Source organism: Panonychus citri, unplaced genomic scaffold (assembly GCF_014898815.1).
Source record: "Panonychus citri isolate SS breed McGregor unplaced genomic scaffold, ASM1489881v1 Contig00028, whole genome shotgun sequence".
NCBI lineage: Eukaryota > Metazoa > Arthropoda > Arachnida > Trombidiformes > Tetranychidae > Panonychus > Panonychus citri.
This window is the reverse complement of record NW_026515433.1, coordinates 2,888,820-2,905,066: the sequence shown is the minus strand read 5'-3', so window position 1 is coordinate 2,905,066 and position 16,247 is coordinate 2,888,820. Positions and strand designations below refer to the sequence as shown.

At 34.5% G+C, this 16,247-nt stretch overlaps 4 protein-coding genes across 4 annotated transcripts; 1 reads left to right on the top strand and 3 right to left on the bottom strand.

Annotated features, from left to right (window-relative positions):
• The first annotated feature begins 3,369 nt into the window (after positions 1 to 3,369).
• Positions 3,370 to 9,451, top strand: LOC128397123 (protein draper-like). The gene is made up of 8 exons (XM_053357802.1): positions 3,370 to 3,873; positions 4,130 to 4,410; positions 4,538 to 4,636; positions 4,768 to 4,961; positions 5,733 to 5,738; positions 6,012 to 6,221; positions 7,760 to 7,796; positions 7,914 to 9,451. Exons 2-8 carry the CDS (start codon positions 4,325 to 4,327, stop codon positions 8,929 to 8,931), a joined length of 1,650 nt encoding a protein of 549 aa, XP_053213777.1. The 5' UTR covers positions 3,370 to 3,873; positions 4,130 to 4,324; the 3' UTR covers positions 8,932 to 9,451.
• Positions 9,452 to 10,185: 734 nt separating this feature from the next.
• On the bottom strand, positions 10,186 to 11,673 carry LOC128397122 (macrophage migration inhibitory factor-like). Its single transcript, XM_053357801.1, has one exon. The coding sequence runs from the start codon at positions 11,557 to 11,559 to the stop codon at positions 11,206 to 11,208; it is 354 nt and encodes a 117-aa protein (XP_053213776.1). The 5' UTR covers positions 11,560 to 11,673; the 3' UTR covers positions 10,186 to 11,205.
• Positions 11,674 to 11,791: 118 nt separating this feature from the next.
• LOC128397118 (alcohol dehydrogenase class-3-like) lies at positions 11,792 to 13,402 on the bottom strand. The gene is made up of 2 exons (XM_053357797.1): positions 12,797 to 13,402; positions 11,792 to 12,658 (listed from the first exon to the last, which is right to left on the bottom strand). The coding sequence occupies exons 1-2, from the start codon at positions 13,251 to 13,253 to the stop codon at positions 11,946 to 11,948; spliced, it is 1,170 nt and encodes a 389-aa protein (XP_053213772.1). The 5' UTR covers positions 13,254 to 13,402; the 3' UTR covers positions 11,792 to 11,945.
• A 1,144-nt stretch (positions 13,403 to 14,546) lies between these two features.
• On the bottom strand, positions 14,547 to 16,177 carry LOC128397119 (WD repeat-containing protein 5). Its single transcript, XM_053357798.1, has 2 exons — positions 15,060 to 16,177; positions 14,547 to 14,651 (listed from the first exon to the last, which is right to left on the bottom strand). The coding sequence occupies exon 1, from the start codon at positions 16,039 to 16,041 to the stop codon at positions 15,064 to 15,066; it is 978 nt and encodes a 325-aa protein (XP_053213773.1). The 5' UTR covers positions 16,042 to 16,177; the 3' UTR covers positions 14,547 to 14,651; positions 15,060 to 15,063.
• Between the last annotated feature and the right edge of the window lie 70 nt (positions 16,178 to 16,247).

Below are 16,247 nucleotides of genomic sequence, written 5' to 3'. Positions count from 1 at the left end.
CTGCAATCGCGATAACAATCTCATCGGCTGCCTGTTTTGCACACACAGCGGAATTAAGGAAGTCGATCATGCTCCCAAAAGCGACAAGTGTCATTCATACATGAACACAATTAATCGAATCAAGTCTATAACTGACTGGAGATATGATTAAGATCAAGGCGATGAATTGCAATAGGAACGTAGAAAAGACACAGGAAACAGCTTCATCTCTACAAAATTATGACGCCGTCGTCATCCAGGAGCCCAACAGCTCGACCCTCATCACCTCGATCTCCCCGCTTACCACCCATAACACAAATGAAGGAGTATCACTCCTTACCCACTCCAGATACACCAACAAAACCCTTAGAATAGCTCGTCACTCTGTCCTCACCCTAATTAAAAAAGGTCCCTTCAGAATCACCATCGCAGGGTCATACTTCCCTCCATCATTAACCATCTCAAAACTCAAACATGAAATTGATAGACTAACCTCAGCCCTGTCAGGTCTTAAAGACACCATAATCATTTGGCAAGCCGATGCCAACGCGACTCACCCTCTATGGTCCTTCAAACTGAATCATAACAACTCCAGGAAAGGTGAAATAATCCATCAAATGATAACTGCTCTTAAACTTAAGATGACCAGTCCAAACCCTCTCAACTACACTTATATACACCACGATGGCACCCTCTCTTGGATTGATGTCGCCGCCTCCAATGTCAACTCATCATGGCCCTCTTCCACCTTCACCGTCACCTACGGTGATGCGACACTTGATCATCGACCAATGGAGCTCATCATCAACCCTGGACCGCGAGTGCCACCCCCAACCTTTAAAGTAATCAATCTGAAGAAGGTATATGAGAGTAATCGAGCCCTCATTCATAACCTTCCTGATATTGGACTGGTCAAAACAATCACTGACCTTGACAATTATGTCTCCAATTGGTTTAAGGAGCAGCTCATTATAGTCAATGACTCGATTAGTACTGTGAAGTACTCCCCTCGACCCCTACGTGAGATCGTTTCGAAGGCTAGGCTTAGAGAATTCGATAACATCAAACGTATCTGTAAAAAATACCCCACTACCACCAATATCCAAACGCTAAAGAATCTTAAAAGAACGATTAATGATGAGATAAAAAAGGCAATCACAAATATGTTCGAATCCGCCGATTGTGAGTCAAACTGGAAGAACATAAACAAGCTTCTGAATCACTGCGCTGAACCGCATGCTGACTTCGAGATTAACAGAGCTAAAACGATCAGCAATTTTATGCCAACCTCGATCTCTGATCTCTGCTCGAACTCAACACCGAACGACCAGCCGCTTAAACCCCCGGATACTGTTGATGTTGCTGCAATTGTTAAATGTCTAAACAAAACTGCCCCAGGAGCTGACCAACTGACCCGTACCTACATGATAAAACTCGTCTCCGAGCATCCGAAATTCTTTTCTGACATCATTGGTCTATGTGTTGCTAACAACTTCTTCCCCTCATCGTGGAAAATAACCCGAACCGCCTTGATCCCGAAAGCTGACATGAAGCGAGTCAGGCAAATCCAGGTAGCCAGTATCACAACCAAAATACTTGAGAAACTTCTGCTTGATAAGATAACAGCCGAAATTCCACCCTCCATGTTCCATCATCAATACGCGTACCTACCCTCGAAAAGCTCTACCAATGTCATCACTGCCGTTCACGAACATCTAGCCCTTGAAACTAACTACTCGTCCGTCATTCCGATTGTGCTACAATCTGATATAATTGGTGCCTTTGACGAGATTCTCCACCTCCCGATCAAACTAATATTGTCCACCTTCATCAAAGACAAATCAATCATGGCCACTGTCTCCTCATATCTGAAAGACCGGATAACCTTGATCCATGAACTTGACGGGACCGTATACTACCAGCGAAAAGACAAAGGTGTCCCCCAAGGGTCAGCCCTTGGACCCCTGCTCTTCATCATTGGAATAGAACCCTTCATCAGTAACCTAAACTCATCCCTATCCTATCTAAAACCAAAGCTACTCATCTACGCCGACGACATCTTCGTCCTATTCAGAACATGGAAAAAGAAAGCCACCCCTGAATATCTCCGAAACAATATAAATACTATACTCAATCTGATGAACCAGAATCTAAAACCCCTTGGCCTTTCCATATCCCCGGACAAAAGTCAACTCTGCACCCTAAACAATCACCTTGACCTTCTCTCATCCCTTACAAACATTAAATCATCGACTAAACTAACTGTGCTCGGCTGCCCCCTTGACACCACGAAGACATTTTCAGTTGACAAAGACAGAATTCTGGACTCCCTCACCATGGCCATCAATGAACACCACCTACCCTCATCTATCATCAAATCTCTCCCTTCATCAACTATCAAACTTCTCTCCAAATCACTAATTGAATCACGAGTTTACCACTACGCCCCGATCGTACTCATTGGCATGATCTCTTGCACCAAATTCGCGAAAGATATTGAACGTATAACTGGCCTCTTTGTTAGAATGAACCTTAACATCAAAGGTAGAGACTCGTGGCTTTCTCACTACCGCCTCTTCCATCATGAACCAACCTTCATGAGAATTGCGAAAATTACTGCGAGCTTCATGTTCGGTAACCACCACCACCTGAATGGACTTACCACCTTCTTCATGAAGAGACTGGACATCATTCTCCCCTCTGTCCGAAACGATCGTCAATGGCACGGAAAAAATACAAACATCAACATCGCCAAAGAGAAATTCTTTGCACTCAAGTGGGCAACAAGATACTCCAGCGAACCAACACCTAATACTATCCTCAAAGTCAAGAACAGCCCATGGAAAAGAGCCAATTCAAGAACGAGACTACTTCTTGGTTCATTCAACTTCCGAACGGAAGGAACCATATGTAAATGCGGCTCTCTCATCAATGACCACATACACCTCATCTGTCACTGTCCCCTATTTAATCACCTCAGACAGCTCATTCCAAACCCCTCCAACAATCTTATTTACCAACTCCTATCTCACAAAGACCACAATTCTGACAAACTACTGTACTCAATCCTACACTCCATATATCCCGAATCTAAAATATTCTCATCGAAAGTCACCCAACAATGATCAGAAGCTGGCGCTACATAAGCTGCTTCTTCTAGCCTCACCGGCAAATCAATAAAATTCTCTGTTATTGCCTTTTAATTATCAGTTGTTAAATTTTCTTTGGCTCTCAATTTAATTAGTAAATTAGTTAAATTGTCTCAACTTTAATCACCATTCGAATTTTCTAAGTGAAAATAGTTAATTCGGGTTCATCTAAGATTCTTATTCATCTTTCATTTTCGGTTTGTTCCATTTTCTAAAATTCGCTTTTTTTACTTCTCTTTCTTTTTCTCTTTTTGTCCCTTGTTTTCTCTGTTGTTAGTTCTTAATTGTTCACAATTAATTCTCAATTACTTTGGCCTCCCCTGTGCTGGTTTACGCCTTAGCCCGTTGATCTATTTCCCTCTCAGTGTTTTCCATCTTTTAAAATCTCTTTCTCTATTCTCTGTCTGCCTTTCTGTCTTCTTACTTTTCCTTCTCCCTCCTCATCTGTTTGTGTCTCTTTTTTATTCATCTCATTCTTCAACCTGATTCCAATTCCATCAGAACAAAAAAGTCCACATGAAACTTTTTTTCTAATATTTTTTTTATTTCTACATCTTTTCCTCTTCTCACTGTTTCTATTTAGTTAATCAATTGATTTGTGAACATTGATAAACTCTAAATCTGTTAATCATGGAGAATCAAATTCTAACCATTCTCAACATGGATACTTCTTGTTAACTCTCAAGTGTTTTTGTGTTGATATTTTTGCTTCTTCTCTTCCTGAATTCATCTCTCCTTTCCTTTGGTAAGATATTCAAATGTTTTCATCAGTTTAATCAAAATTTCAACCTGCAACTGTGTGACCAATATAATAGTGTCAATCAAAATTAAACCACAATCACCTTGATTGTTTTCAAGTTTTCTTTAGCCTTCATGTTGTGATTTTGGGCAAACATTTTCGGCTTGGATTAACACACTAAATGTTTCTGTTTACAATTCTGTTGATCAATTCGCTTAACTAACCACCATGTTTGTCTTTCTTTTCTTTCATTTCTATTAAGGTGTCACCAATTAAAGTGATTCCATCATTTCCTATGTGCCTTAACCATTGACTATCAATCATTTTTATCCATCATTTTACTTCATTTCCATTCATCAATACACAATAAGTTTCTCATTTGGATTAATTTCTTCTCACAAATTTTAACCTGTGTATCTATTTTGTTAATCATTACCATTCTTAACTCACCTTAATCATGTTGAGAATAATTTTTCTAACCTTTCTAACAATTAACATTGTTCTGGCCTTAGATGGGCCTAATACTTGTATTGAAGAAAAAGAGTAAGTATCTCAAATTAATTCTTAGTAACAAGATATTCTCCATAAAAGTGATTCCACTTAACTTTAATCTATTCCTTAATCTTTATTCTCTTCTAATCTTTCATCTTCTTCTTTTCTTCTTCTCCAGAGTTCCAGTAATAGTTAAAGTACCTGCCAAAGTCCCACAAGAAACCAAAACATTCAAATGGTGTATCTCTAAATTTCCACCTCGATGTGAAGTGACAAAGTAAATATAAACTCACCAGAAACAAACACAAATCAATCATTTCCTTTGACTCTCTTTATCTTCACCCAATTCACCAAACAAGAAAATATGATAGTAATTAATTAATTATTGTTCTCTTCTTCTTCTTTTAGAATCGTTTACGTTGAAGGTTACAGGGAAGAAATTCATTACGAAAAGAATCGAACTCGAGTTTGCTGTAAAGGCTATGCCGAAGCTCGTAATAAATGTATTCCCGTTTGCTCGAGCCCGTGTCTCCATGGACGTTGTATATCCCCAGAAAAATGTGATTGCGAACCAGGATGGGCAGGAATTAATTGTGATATAAGTAAGCCTTGAGTTGTTTCCTTCTTTCCCATACTAGTTACGATTACTAAATTGTAATAACAATTAAATCATCGCCACTAAATACATATCATATATTTTATGTAATCAACTTGGTTGCTGTTGTTAGTGTATTTAAAATTTGATTTAATTTAATTCTTTGCATCTTTCTCTCTCTCTCTCTCTCTTGGGTTCATTAATTTTGTATTGTAATTATTTTATTAATGATGAAAAAATGATCCTCATGAATCCTTTTCCTTAATTGTGAATCAAATTCAGTTCCATAATTTTCATCATTATCTCTGCACACAATATCCTCTGTGAGTGTTGATTTGATTGTGACAACAATAATCAACAAGGACAAAAATAATTACAGATGCTATTGTTGTTTCATAACAGAACATGTTATGTGAGATGATTGTGAATTAATTACTTTCAATGACAATTAATGACTCAAATTCATTTAGACAATCTGAAAATCTTCAGGTTGAATTAATGAGTTTCTCATATATTTTTTTCTGTTAAAGTACAACATGTTACCCTGATTGGTATCTGATTGTATTACTAAATCATAAAAGTTAATTGTGTTTTGTTTACATCAATACGATTGATTAATTTTACTAATCTCAACATTAATTATCTTTTTTCTTCCCTTTCTTAACTCTTGCCACCATCTTAACAATTAATTCATCATTATTTGGACTTGATTTTTATGATGATCACAATGATTTAAAACCCTGATTCTGTCTGACTTCATGGATCATATATAAAATAGAGCACAGTAAGTTTACTTATAAGTGATGGCCTGAATTTTATCATCATCTTTACATTATTATCATGTTTGTGTGTTGATAGTATAAGTTACTGATGTTCATCTTGTTGTTGCTCTTTCCCTTGATTACCTTGTCCCAGCCCCTTGAAAGCACACAAACACAAACACACACACATTCATGTTTAGTTACCTATTCTTGAAACATAATCATCATCATCTTGCAATTAACGTTCTAATCTTTAATTCTCATTCTTTTCTTTCTGTTCTACTTTTCCATTGAAGCTTGTCCCAAAGGTAAAAAAGGCAAAAACTGTGACCAACCTTGTTTATGCCAAAACGACGCGGGTTGTGATGCTATTTCGGGCGAATGTATCTGTCGACCAGGCTGGACTGGTGTCGACTGTTCTGAGAAATGTCCACGAAGATTTCATGGGTTCCGTTGTCTCGATGAATGTAAATGTTTCAACGATGGTGATTGTGATCCTGTTAACGGTAAGAAACCAATCAAAAATCCAAGAGAAGAAACAAAATTTCCACTAACTTTGTGTTTACATTCAGAATGATTTCAAATCAATCAATGAATAATATTCAATCCACAATACAAGGGTGTAAATTTATTCTTTTCATCTTTCTCTTCCTCCCTTCTTACCTCATCTTAAAAAGTTTTTCACCTTGATTGTTGATAAGGTGATGAATCAAGCACATCATCTTACCTTGTCATTATATTTTCTTGTTCTTGTTATAAGTTAAGGTATCAAGGTATTAATATATCGTTTCCCTGTCTTAGTTTGATGTCTATTTTTTTTCATCTCTTTGTTTATTATCTTCATATTCATCTTCTTCTTTGTTTCTTTATTCTTTCTCGTCTCTATTATCATTTAACCATCACCAGTAAATGATTGTGTTGTTACCCGCTGTCAGTCAGATACTATGATGATAAATATTATCTAAAGTTTTCTTCTTGTACTGACCTCAAATACAAAGTATTCTGACCTCTATCTAAAACAAAATAACCCAAAACCTAAACAAGAAAACTGGTTATAATCAAGTCTTCAGGCCTTTTTGCTAGAAAAAAAGATCTGGAAATTTAATTCTTCCTCATAATAATTTCCAAGTTAATTCAATGCTGACTAATCAGTTTCACTTTCCATGACTAATTTTCCGGGGTATTCACAGTAAATATCATTTCCTCAACTAGTTTTGCACAATCAAATCAATTTCTCTCTAAGTTATTAATTCAGATTCTTGTTTACCAGATACTTTACGTTTCAACTGAATTTCAGTCAATTATCAATATTTTCACTTTTTTTTATTAATTTTTCAAACTAATTACAATTAAAATGAATAATTGTTTTCCTGAATATTAGGAACTTTAAATTTCAAACTAAATCATGGCCAATGATACTGATCAAGGATCAGTTTCTAATTTGGATGTTACCCTGATAACCTTTGACTTATTGTCCAGGGTTTTAAGTTAAACTAGTTCCTGAATAGGATTATAATTTAAAATTGTAAACTTTCAATTAAGTTTAATTGCTAAGCTTTTCTTAGGGATCAAGGATTCAGATTATAAATAATAATATGATTTTATTGAATTTCTTTATCTAACTTTATGATTTGATTATGTTTGAGGTTCTAATTGTCAGTGTATTGTTATTGATTGTAATTAGTTTGCTATATTTTGATTACTCCATTTTTTTTCTTCATCATTATCATTTGGAGTGTTTCCTTTTTTGTTATCATTCTAATCACACCCAATTTATTGCCTAGATTGTTGATGATGATTGTTGTTATTTTCTGTTCAACTCTCTCAGTGTTGTGTAAAATTTGACATACTAATTGTGAGGATGCTGAGATACCTGTCATAACAATTAGAATCATAAATTAACGGAAATTGAGTTCACCTCTTTCTTCCGTTCTTCCCATGACTTGATTGCTTTATTGTTTTGATTAACATGTTCAATGAACCTCATCTTCATCAGATTTAATCTAATAATCATCTTCATCTTTTTTGTGATTACTATTTGTAGGTCGGTGTAAATGTAAACCAGGCTGGAAAGGCCAATAGTAAGTATTAATTAAATTGATTATTTAGAATTGATTAATCTTGTATTCAATTGTTTGATTATGTTTTGCTAATTGATTTTCGCTCTAATTGAATCTTTTTTCTTAATTTAATTACAGTTGCCAAATTGAGTGTTCAGGAAATGATGATGAATGCGTTCAAGGCTGCTATTGTGACCATGGTGGTTACTGTAACTCGACCACTGGTTTGTGTAAATGTCCACCCGGTTACACTGGCGATTATTGTTCTGACCAGTGTCCCTATGGTACCTATGGATTAAATTGTGCTCACCGTTGTGCTTGTAATTACAGTGACCCAAGTTCAGAGGAACATGTTGTCTGTGACCATATTAGTGGATGTAAAGTTTGGTCATCCGCTTCATTAAAGATTCTTGATACCAATGAATCGGCTATTTTAAGTGGTGCCAATCCAACATCATCGACAACCCTAATTCTATTAATTGGCATGATTATAATTGTTCTTCTTATTTCTGGATTTCTTATTTTAAAATACCGACGGGAACTTCGATTGCTCAATTCTGAACTTGCCTTTGTCACCTACATATCAAGGAAAGAGTCAAATGATCGGTTTGATAATCCACTTTACTCTTATCAAGCAACTGATTATAAACCACCGTTGTCACCATCAGGACAATCCCCACCTTTACCACCTCCACAAGCATCATCATCATCACCTTCATCAGCCTCCTTCTTATCAACCAAAGCCGCTTTACTGAGTGGATTCAAACGAGACCCTGAACTGGTCTCATCTTCATCCTCATGTAAAGCAACAAACGATAAATTTTCAGGTCTTCCAAATGATTTCCTGAAACCTTTCAACTCACCAACAAGTTGCTATGAAGATTTAAAAACATCCAAACGAGAGTATAACTCAAACATATATGAAGATGGCGATAATCATTGTGGATCCAAATTCTTATCCCCATCATCAACAATAACACCTCCATCACCAACACCAACAACAACAACATTAGCAAAGGAACCAGTTTATGCTGAGATTCCAGGCTCAAGAAGTTTCAATTGCTCCGACAATTCAGATGATGAAGATCTCAAAGAGAATCAATATGATGTTCCAAGACCAATTAACTCTCCCAACAAACTTGATAATCTAAAATAGTGACAATACAATTATCGTCACCAGCCAATTTATTATAAATAGTTTTTCCGCTCTCCAGTGTTACCACCACACACAAAACCCTAGACTCAAATGAAAAAAAGTCAAAGGCAAAAAGATGATGAGGAAATGATCAATCATCTTATATATTTTGTCATCTCATTTCTCCCCCAACGCCATCATCATTATCCTCATCAGCATAATATTTATTATATTATTAAGATAACAATTTACAAACTGTGCTTGTGTTAATCACCAACATCTAATTGCTTTTTTTATATATTGTCAAGAGAAAGATTTTCTTAATTCTATTTCTATTGGATTTTATAAATATACTACTACTTTAGTTGCGATTTTAATTGTGACAAATATGCAAGTCTTTCTCATCTTAATTATCATCACCACCAACAATTAAAACTGATTATCACAATTTAATCTGCCACAATATCAATTTATAATCAGTCATGAAAATCACTGGAATCAAATATAAATATATATTCAAATAAAAAGATTCAAACAATTAGTTTAATTATCATCATTTTTCTCAATCATTTCCTTTGATTAACTTTTTTTCTCGCACATTAATTGTAATCAATTGAATAATCTACTTCTATTGAAATTCGACAACAATCAAGTTTGTTTAATCATTAAACTGATCGGAAGTTAATTGTAACCATTGTAACAGTCAAATTGTTACATTGGTTGTTAACAAATTTCGATAATCACAATTAAGATTAATCATATTGAGAGAAAAAAAATTCCAATTGGTTGAGTGATTTAAGTTTTGCTAAATTGTTGTTTCTCAAATTACAAGGTTACAATTTATTTTCTGATCAAAAGCTTAATTGTTTACTTTATTTCCAAGGCTAGTTGATTAATTGTGATTCTGTTTATTATTGTTGATTAACAATATGCTGTCAGAAAATTCAAATCAAGATTTAACCAACAATTTAAATTGCCATCATTTGGTTTTAATGATTATTTTGATTTCCTTTCAATTGTGATTAGTATAATGTCTTAATACTAATTAACAAGTTGATTGTGATCAAAAGCCAATTATTTACAGTTTGTTGATCAAAGATTAGCTGATTGATATAACGATTGCAATTTTCCCATGAAAAATTGTTTAATTAACTATTTTAATAACTTTGCTTAATTGTGATGTTACAATCAATCAAAAACTCATCAGTTGTTTACATTAAATTAATCTACAATTAAATTTATACGTAACTAATTTGAATTGTTATTTAAACGGATAATTGCTCTATTGATTAAATTGCGACTTTGATTGAAAATGATTGATTCAATTACATGATTAAATTATTTAAATCACCAATTTGTAATTGATACCATAATTATGATCAATATGAATAATTTGAAAATTAAATGGCATCAAATTGTTCAATTGTTGTAATTTTTGCCCGATAATTTTTCTAATCTTTTCATGATTAAACAGCTAAACTGTTGATAATTAACTTGATTAACCAGTTATAATTTTGTTCCGTTGTCTTCACAGTTATGACATTACTCCTTCAATTTTAAATTGTTATTGTTAAGACGCTGATTAAGTTCCTGGTTTTGATTGTCTAAATCTAGAAACATAGACTAGTTAAACCAGTTCTTAATCATCTTGAAGTTTGAGAGATGTTTTTTTATAGTAAATTAAGTTAATTTGATTAGATTCCCAAAAATGTTTAACCAGCAATTTGGTCAACATTTTTCCTGATGATTTTATGGATCGTGATTGTTGCTTCATTTTCCTGGTTAATTTTCGGGTTCAGATTTGATTGTTGGTTTAGTTGTTTAGCAATTATCTGGATAGGGGATTGTTTCTGGTTCATCCTTTTCCATGGATTAACAATCAGGTTTTAAAGATTAATCTTTTCTCTGATTAATCCGATTTTCTTTCATTTGATTGAGTTGAAATCTTAATGTAATCTTCACTTTCCATCAATTTGTCCTTCATTTCTCCTGTAAATTGGATTAGATTTTGATACTCAGAATGTCCAATGTTGTGATAGAATTAAATTGATCAGGATCTCCATTTCCAGGGTGAATTAGCTGTGATCATGGTGATGAAAAATAATCCAGAATTTTATCTTACCACTGATATGATATGACAAAGGTTACGAAACTATTGATTGACTTTTCTTCCGTGTGAATACAATACAATTACTCGGAAATTTTTTTTCTTCATCAATTTAATAAACACATTGTGAGTTACTTAATTATAATAGATTTTACCAGAAACATTAATCAGTAAAAGAGGAAGAGGATTCACATTAAATCATCAAAAGTGGTTCCATTGTAACCAACATCCTCCTTGTTTAGATTATGGAACATGATGTAGAATTTATCATTAGAAATGCCCAATTCTTTAGTTAGGAAGGTTGACAAGGTTTTAGAAGTTTTCTTGTTCGTCTCTCGGTCAATTCTTCCAATGGATCCAAGGTGGACAATTGCGGTGGGACCAGAATCACCGCCCCAGGACATGACACTAGGAGTGAATGAAACAACAACATAAGACTTTGGCTTCCCCAAGGCATTAGCAACAATCTCGACAGTTTTACTCGCCAATTGGGGAGTTAAAAGTGAAGGGTCAACATTGGTCTTGATCTCAAGAGTAGGCATAGTAACACAATTAAGACAATTAAACAATTACAAGAGTAAAACAATTAACCGAAACCCAATTAATCAATAAAAACACCTCAGATTTTATAATCAATTCAACCCAAAGATAAACAATGAGTCTCAACCAGAGACATCTATTGACTAATAGAGTAACTATTTTGTAATTTTTTTCTTTCTTATTTTTAATTGTTAATAAGATTTTTTTAAAGAAAATTAATGAAAAACCACCAAATTAAATGAGAAATTAGAAATGTTTCTTTTAAATTTTATTTTAGAAAGATTGTGTTAGTAATAAGAGATTGATTCACGAGGATGATACATTCAATTGATAAAACCATTTTTTTTGATAATTAAGATCATGGGGAATGATTTAAGTTGATTAGTTTTCATGGTGAGTAATTTTTATCCAAGATGATTACAGTTCTCAAAACTTTAGAAGCAGTTAAATCATCGAATGCTTCCTTGATTTCGTCCAAGGGTCGATTGGATGTGATGAATTGGTCTAGATCGATTTTACCGCTTCGGGCTAAGTCGATTAGATCTTTGATCTGTTCGTGTTTGAAGTTTCCATAAAGTCCACCGGTAACTGTGATACCACAGAAAACATTGGATAAGGTTAGGGGAATCGTGGCCCCAGGAGCGGGAAGTCCAACTAACGCAGCTCTTGATGTACTTTTAAGTGCCAACGAATCGACGGCTTCTTGCATTGCGACTGTAGCACCGACGCAACAAACAGTGTGATCGACACCAAGTCCACCGGTTAGATCCTTAATCGCACCAACAGTTGTCTTGTCAGATTCAAGTTCCTTTGGATTAATAAAATGTGTGAAACCAAATTTTCTAGCGATTGGAAATTTATTCGAATTCAGATCAATTCCAATGACCTTTGATGCTTCACGATGCTTAGCACCAAGACCTGCCGCTAATCCAAGTGTCCCTAATCCCCAGATTGCGACACTTGAACCTTTGGTAACTCGTGAAATGTTTGTCGCTGATCCATAACCAGTTGGTATTCCGCAAGCAATTAGACAAATTTTTCGTAGATCAACATCTTCCTGGTCAATTTTAACCAATCGATCTTGTTCAACCAAAGTGTACTCTAAATAGAAACAAAAACAATCCAATCATTTGATTGACCAATAATCCAAAGGAATTCAAATTTACAATATGATCTGTCTTGTTATCGCTAGCTAGCATTCAGAATTGAACTGAATTAAACAAACAATTAACAACAAACCTGAGAAAGTACTGGTTCCAACAAAGCGAAAACAAGGAGTATCTTTGACTTTGAAAGGTATTTCATATCTCGTAATAACATTGGCCTGAGCATTAGCTAAACTCAGTCCACAATAATTGGCGATTCCTTTGTCACAATCTGGACATTTACCACATTTACCGAAAAACATGGTTAACACTTTGTCACCAATCGCGACATTGGTCACGTTTTCACCGATCGATTCAACTATTCCCGCTCCTTCGTGTCCAGGAATATAAGGGAACATTGACTCACCCAAGGCCATTCCTGATTCTGAATAATCAATTAGATCCGAATGGCAAACACCACTGGCGATCATTTTAACTCGAACCTCAAGTCCAACCGGAGGCCGAACTGTGACCTTCTCAACAGTCAACGGTCCCTTTGGTGCCCATAGAACAGCAGCTCGACAATCAATTGATTTACCAACAGTTGACATGATGATCAAAAATGAGATGAGACTAAATAAATTCACTTAATTGCAAGAAACAAATAAACTGAATAATCAAAATGATCAACAATTTATAACGACCCTTAAATGGAGAACTGGTTTCTAACAACAAGATAATGTTGTTGATTAACTTTTTCCTTTTTAAACAACAACACAGGTAAGATTATGCAAGGAGTTCAGTGTTGAGTGCAAAAAGAGTATAATCTTACGATACAGTCGTGAAAATTGAGTTTGTGCTTTTAATTTAAATCATTTGCCCATCGAGATTAGTTTTTGGTTGATGAAAGCAAATTAATAGATTAAGATAAAGAGTTGGTAACCGTCAACTCATCTCATCAATTGATACAATCAATTTCTACCTAAGATGAGCAAATGATTTAAATAAAAGCAAGAACTCAATTTTCACGATTGTACAACAAGTTGTATTCGGACAAATGACCAACGATTAGTTTCTTGATTAATTGATTTTCTCGTTTTTTTCATTCAATTAAACCAAAAACCCGAAAGAACTTTTCCCCAACCACTAACTCCATCTATCGGCAAAAAGTAGAAAACTAAATTTTCTTTCCATTTTTTGTCACAATTAACAGTTGAAATCGAAAATCAATCCAACAACAATTTGATAATTCAATTAGCAGCCAAAAGTGAACCTTACAATAGTTTGAAAATTTGTTCTATTCAATTGAAACCCAGTGAATTCCCAAAAATTGACCAAATTTGAAATTGATCAATTGATTAGTTGATTAAACTTCAACTGATCAAAAGGTTTAGAGGCTCAGACAGCCAAGGTTTTTCTTCAATGAGGCTTAAGATTTACAATTAGTCGCGAAACCTTTACCTTGTCTTATCATCATTGACTCGATTAAGGAATCAGAACTTATTGGAATTGAGATCCAATCAGTTTCGAACCTGTAAATGTGATTAATTAATTGTTCCATGGGTTAGAACAATCAACCAACAACAAAAACTATTAAGAGTCTCGTTAAATTAGATTTTAAATGTCATCAAGTTTAGTTGGTTTTCATTGTTTCGATTTAAATTGTTCTAATGATTAGAAGTATGATTCGTTTAGTTGATTTTGATTGATTTTATCGATTTGATCTCTTGTGAAATTTGTATGTAAATACTTTTCGGTTGTATTTTTAATTGTTATTATCTAATTGCTTTGGATTTATTTGGAAATTAAAAGGAGATTTTTTGATTGTTGCGAAATCAGTTAATCAAGATGACCCTTTTTCTCTGGGGGATTTTAAGTGTTCCGTGTTTGGTTAAAGTCCAAAGTTAAACAATTTAGTTTTTTGTTTATTTCCAATGTTTGGTTTATACAAAAATTGATCAGTCTCAATGATTTAGTTTCTTCACCTCGATTTGTTGCAACAATTAAATCTAAAATGATAATGATTGATGAGAGAGAAAAATAAACAAAGAAAAAAAGACAAGATAAGAGAGAGATACAAAATGTAGATCTTTAGATGAAGAAATATATTGAACATGATGATTAAAAAGTCGAATGATTATAATTCGAGTCGGTAAACAATTAGATTTTTCGTCATCAGAACTTTTTTTCTGTTCTATCAGCAGACAGGAAATGTAGATTTTCACAAATTAGATGAATTAGTGAAGAAAATCTTCTAATAAGACATCAGAAATTGCGAGTGATTACAGTTAATAAATTATACATAATCTAAGATTACATTTAGCTTATGATTGTATCATTTTCACCAATAATTGGTGGATGGTTGGGAAACCAGAGGAAGGAGAGAAATTAAATTTATATAATCAATAAAACTAAACTGGTCTAATTGTCACTTCTCCAAAGTCTTATTGTTTTATCGTTTTCCAGAGCAGCGGAAGCAATTATATTGTGGGTTGGGTGGCAAGAGGTGCACATGACCACATCCGTGTGTCCAGCAAGCTTTTGAACGATTTCCTTGGTCTGTAGATCCCAAATGTAAACAAGATTATCTTCCGATCCAGAAACGATCCATTTACCTCCGGTACAAGAGAAATTGGCAAAGATACAATATTTCTCGTTCTTGTGGCCAGTGTAAAGTTTGAGACATTTTCCTTTACTGTAATCCCAAAGTTTCAAGGTGTTGTCTAGAGTTGCGGCTAAAATGTACTTCCCATTGGGCGAAAATTTGACAAATGAAACGGGTGGATTGTCGTCATCGATGAGGGTCTTTAAACACTGACCTGAGGCTGTATCCCAAATACGACAGAGACCATCATAAGATGATGACACGATTAAAGTTCCATCTCGATTAAAGTGAACCGCTGAGACCGGATCAGAGTGAGCGGGAAGCGTTTTTAAACATTTGCCCGTTTTAACGTCCCACAAGCGAACCGATTCATCAAATGATCCGGAAACTATTAGATTTGATTGAGGATTAAAGCTACAACAGAAAACATAATTTGAGTGACCCTTCATTGTTTTCAAACATTTACCAGTGGCAACTTCCCACAATTTAAGTGTCTTATCATCTGAAGCTGAAACAATTAATCGGGAATCGGTTGACCAGGCAATGTCAGATAAACCCAGTTTATGACCTGAGATGGTTTTCTCAAATTTACCATCATAGGCAGACCAGATTTTGATGAATTTATCAGCTGAACACGAGGCTAACCATTCACCATTAGGACTAAATTTAACAGATGAAACCGCTTTGGTATGACCAGCAAGAGTTGCTTTCTGAACATAATTTGGTCGCCCCTTTGAACTATCCTTGTCCCGAGGTTCGGGTTTGGAAGATGATGTAGAAGATCCTGCATACATGATGAGCTCGGTTACAATCAAATAGAAAACGAACAATTTATAATCAATTGATCAAATAAGATGAACAAAAATAAACAAAATGACACACAATTAATGACAATACAAAGTAAAAGTCAAGAATGAGAAATCAAATCCAAATTTCTTGTTGTTTGAACAATAAATTTCTTCTTCTCCCATCAGATGGCGTTAAAAGCGATTCAAAAGAA

What these genes read in the sequence shown, in the direction of transcription:
- LOC128397118 (XM_053357797.1), bottom strand. Translation starts at nt 13,253, where the DNA reads ATGTCAACTGTTGGTAAATCAATTGATTGTCGAGCTGCTGTTCTATGG. An exon ending in TGGAACCAGTACTTTCTCAG is followed by an intron (nt 12,659 to 12,796) that starts GTTTGTTGTTAA and finishes GTTTCTATTTAG; the next exon opens with AGTACACTTTGGTTGAACAA.
- LOC128397123 (XM_053357802.1), top strand. Translation starts at nt 4,325, where the DNA reads ATGTTGAGAATAATTTTTCTAACCTTTCTAACAATTAACATTGTTCTG. An exon ending in ACTTGTATTGAAGAAAAAGA is followed by an intron (nt 4,411 to 4,537) that starts GTAAGTATCTCA and finishes CTTCTTCTCCAG; the next exon opens with AGTTCCAGTAATAGTTAAAG. An exon ending in CCTCGATGTGAAGTGACAAA is followed by an intron (nt 4,637 to 4,767) that starts GTAAATATAAAC and finishes TTCTTCTTTTAG; the next exon opens with AATCGTTTACGTTGAAGGTT.
- LOC128397122 (XM_053357801.1), bottom strand. Translation starts at nt 11,559, where the DNA reads ATGCCTACTCTTGAGATCAAGACCAATGTTGACCCTTCACTTTTAACT.
- LOC128397119 (XM_053357798.1), bottom strand. Translation starts at nt 16,041, where the DNA reads ATGTATGCAGGATCTTCTACATCATCTTCCAAACCCGAACCTCGGGAC.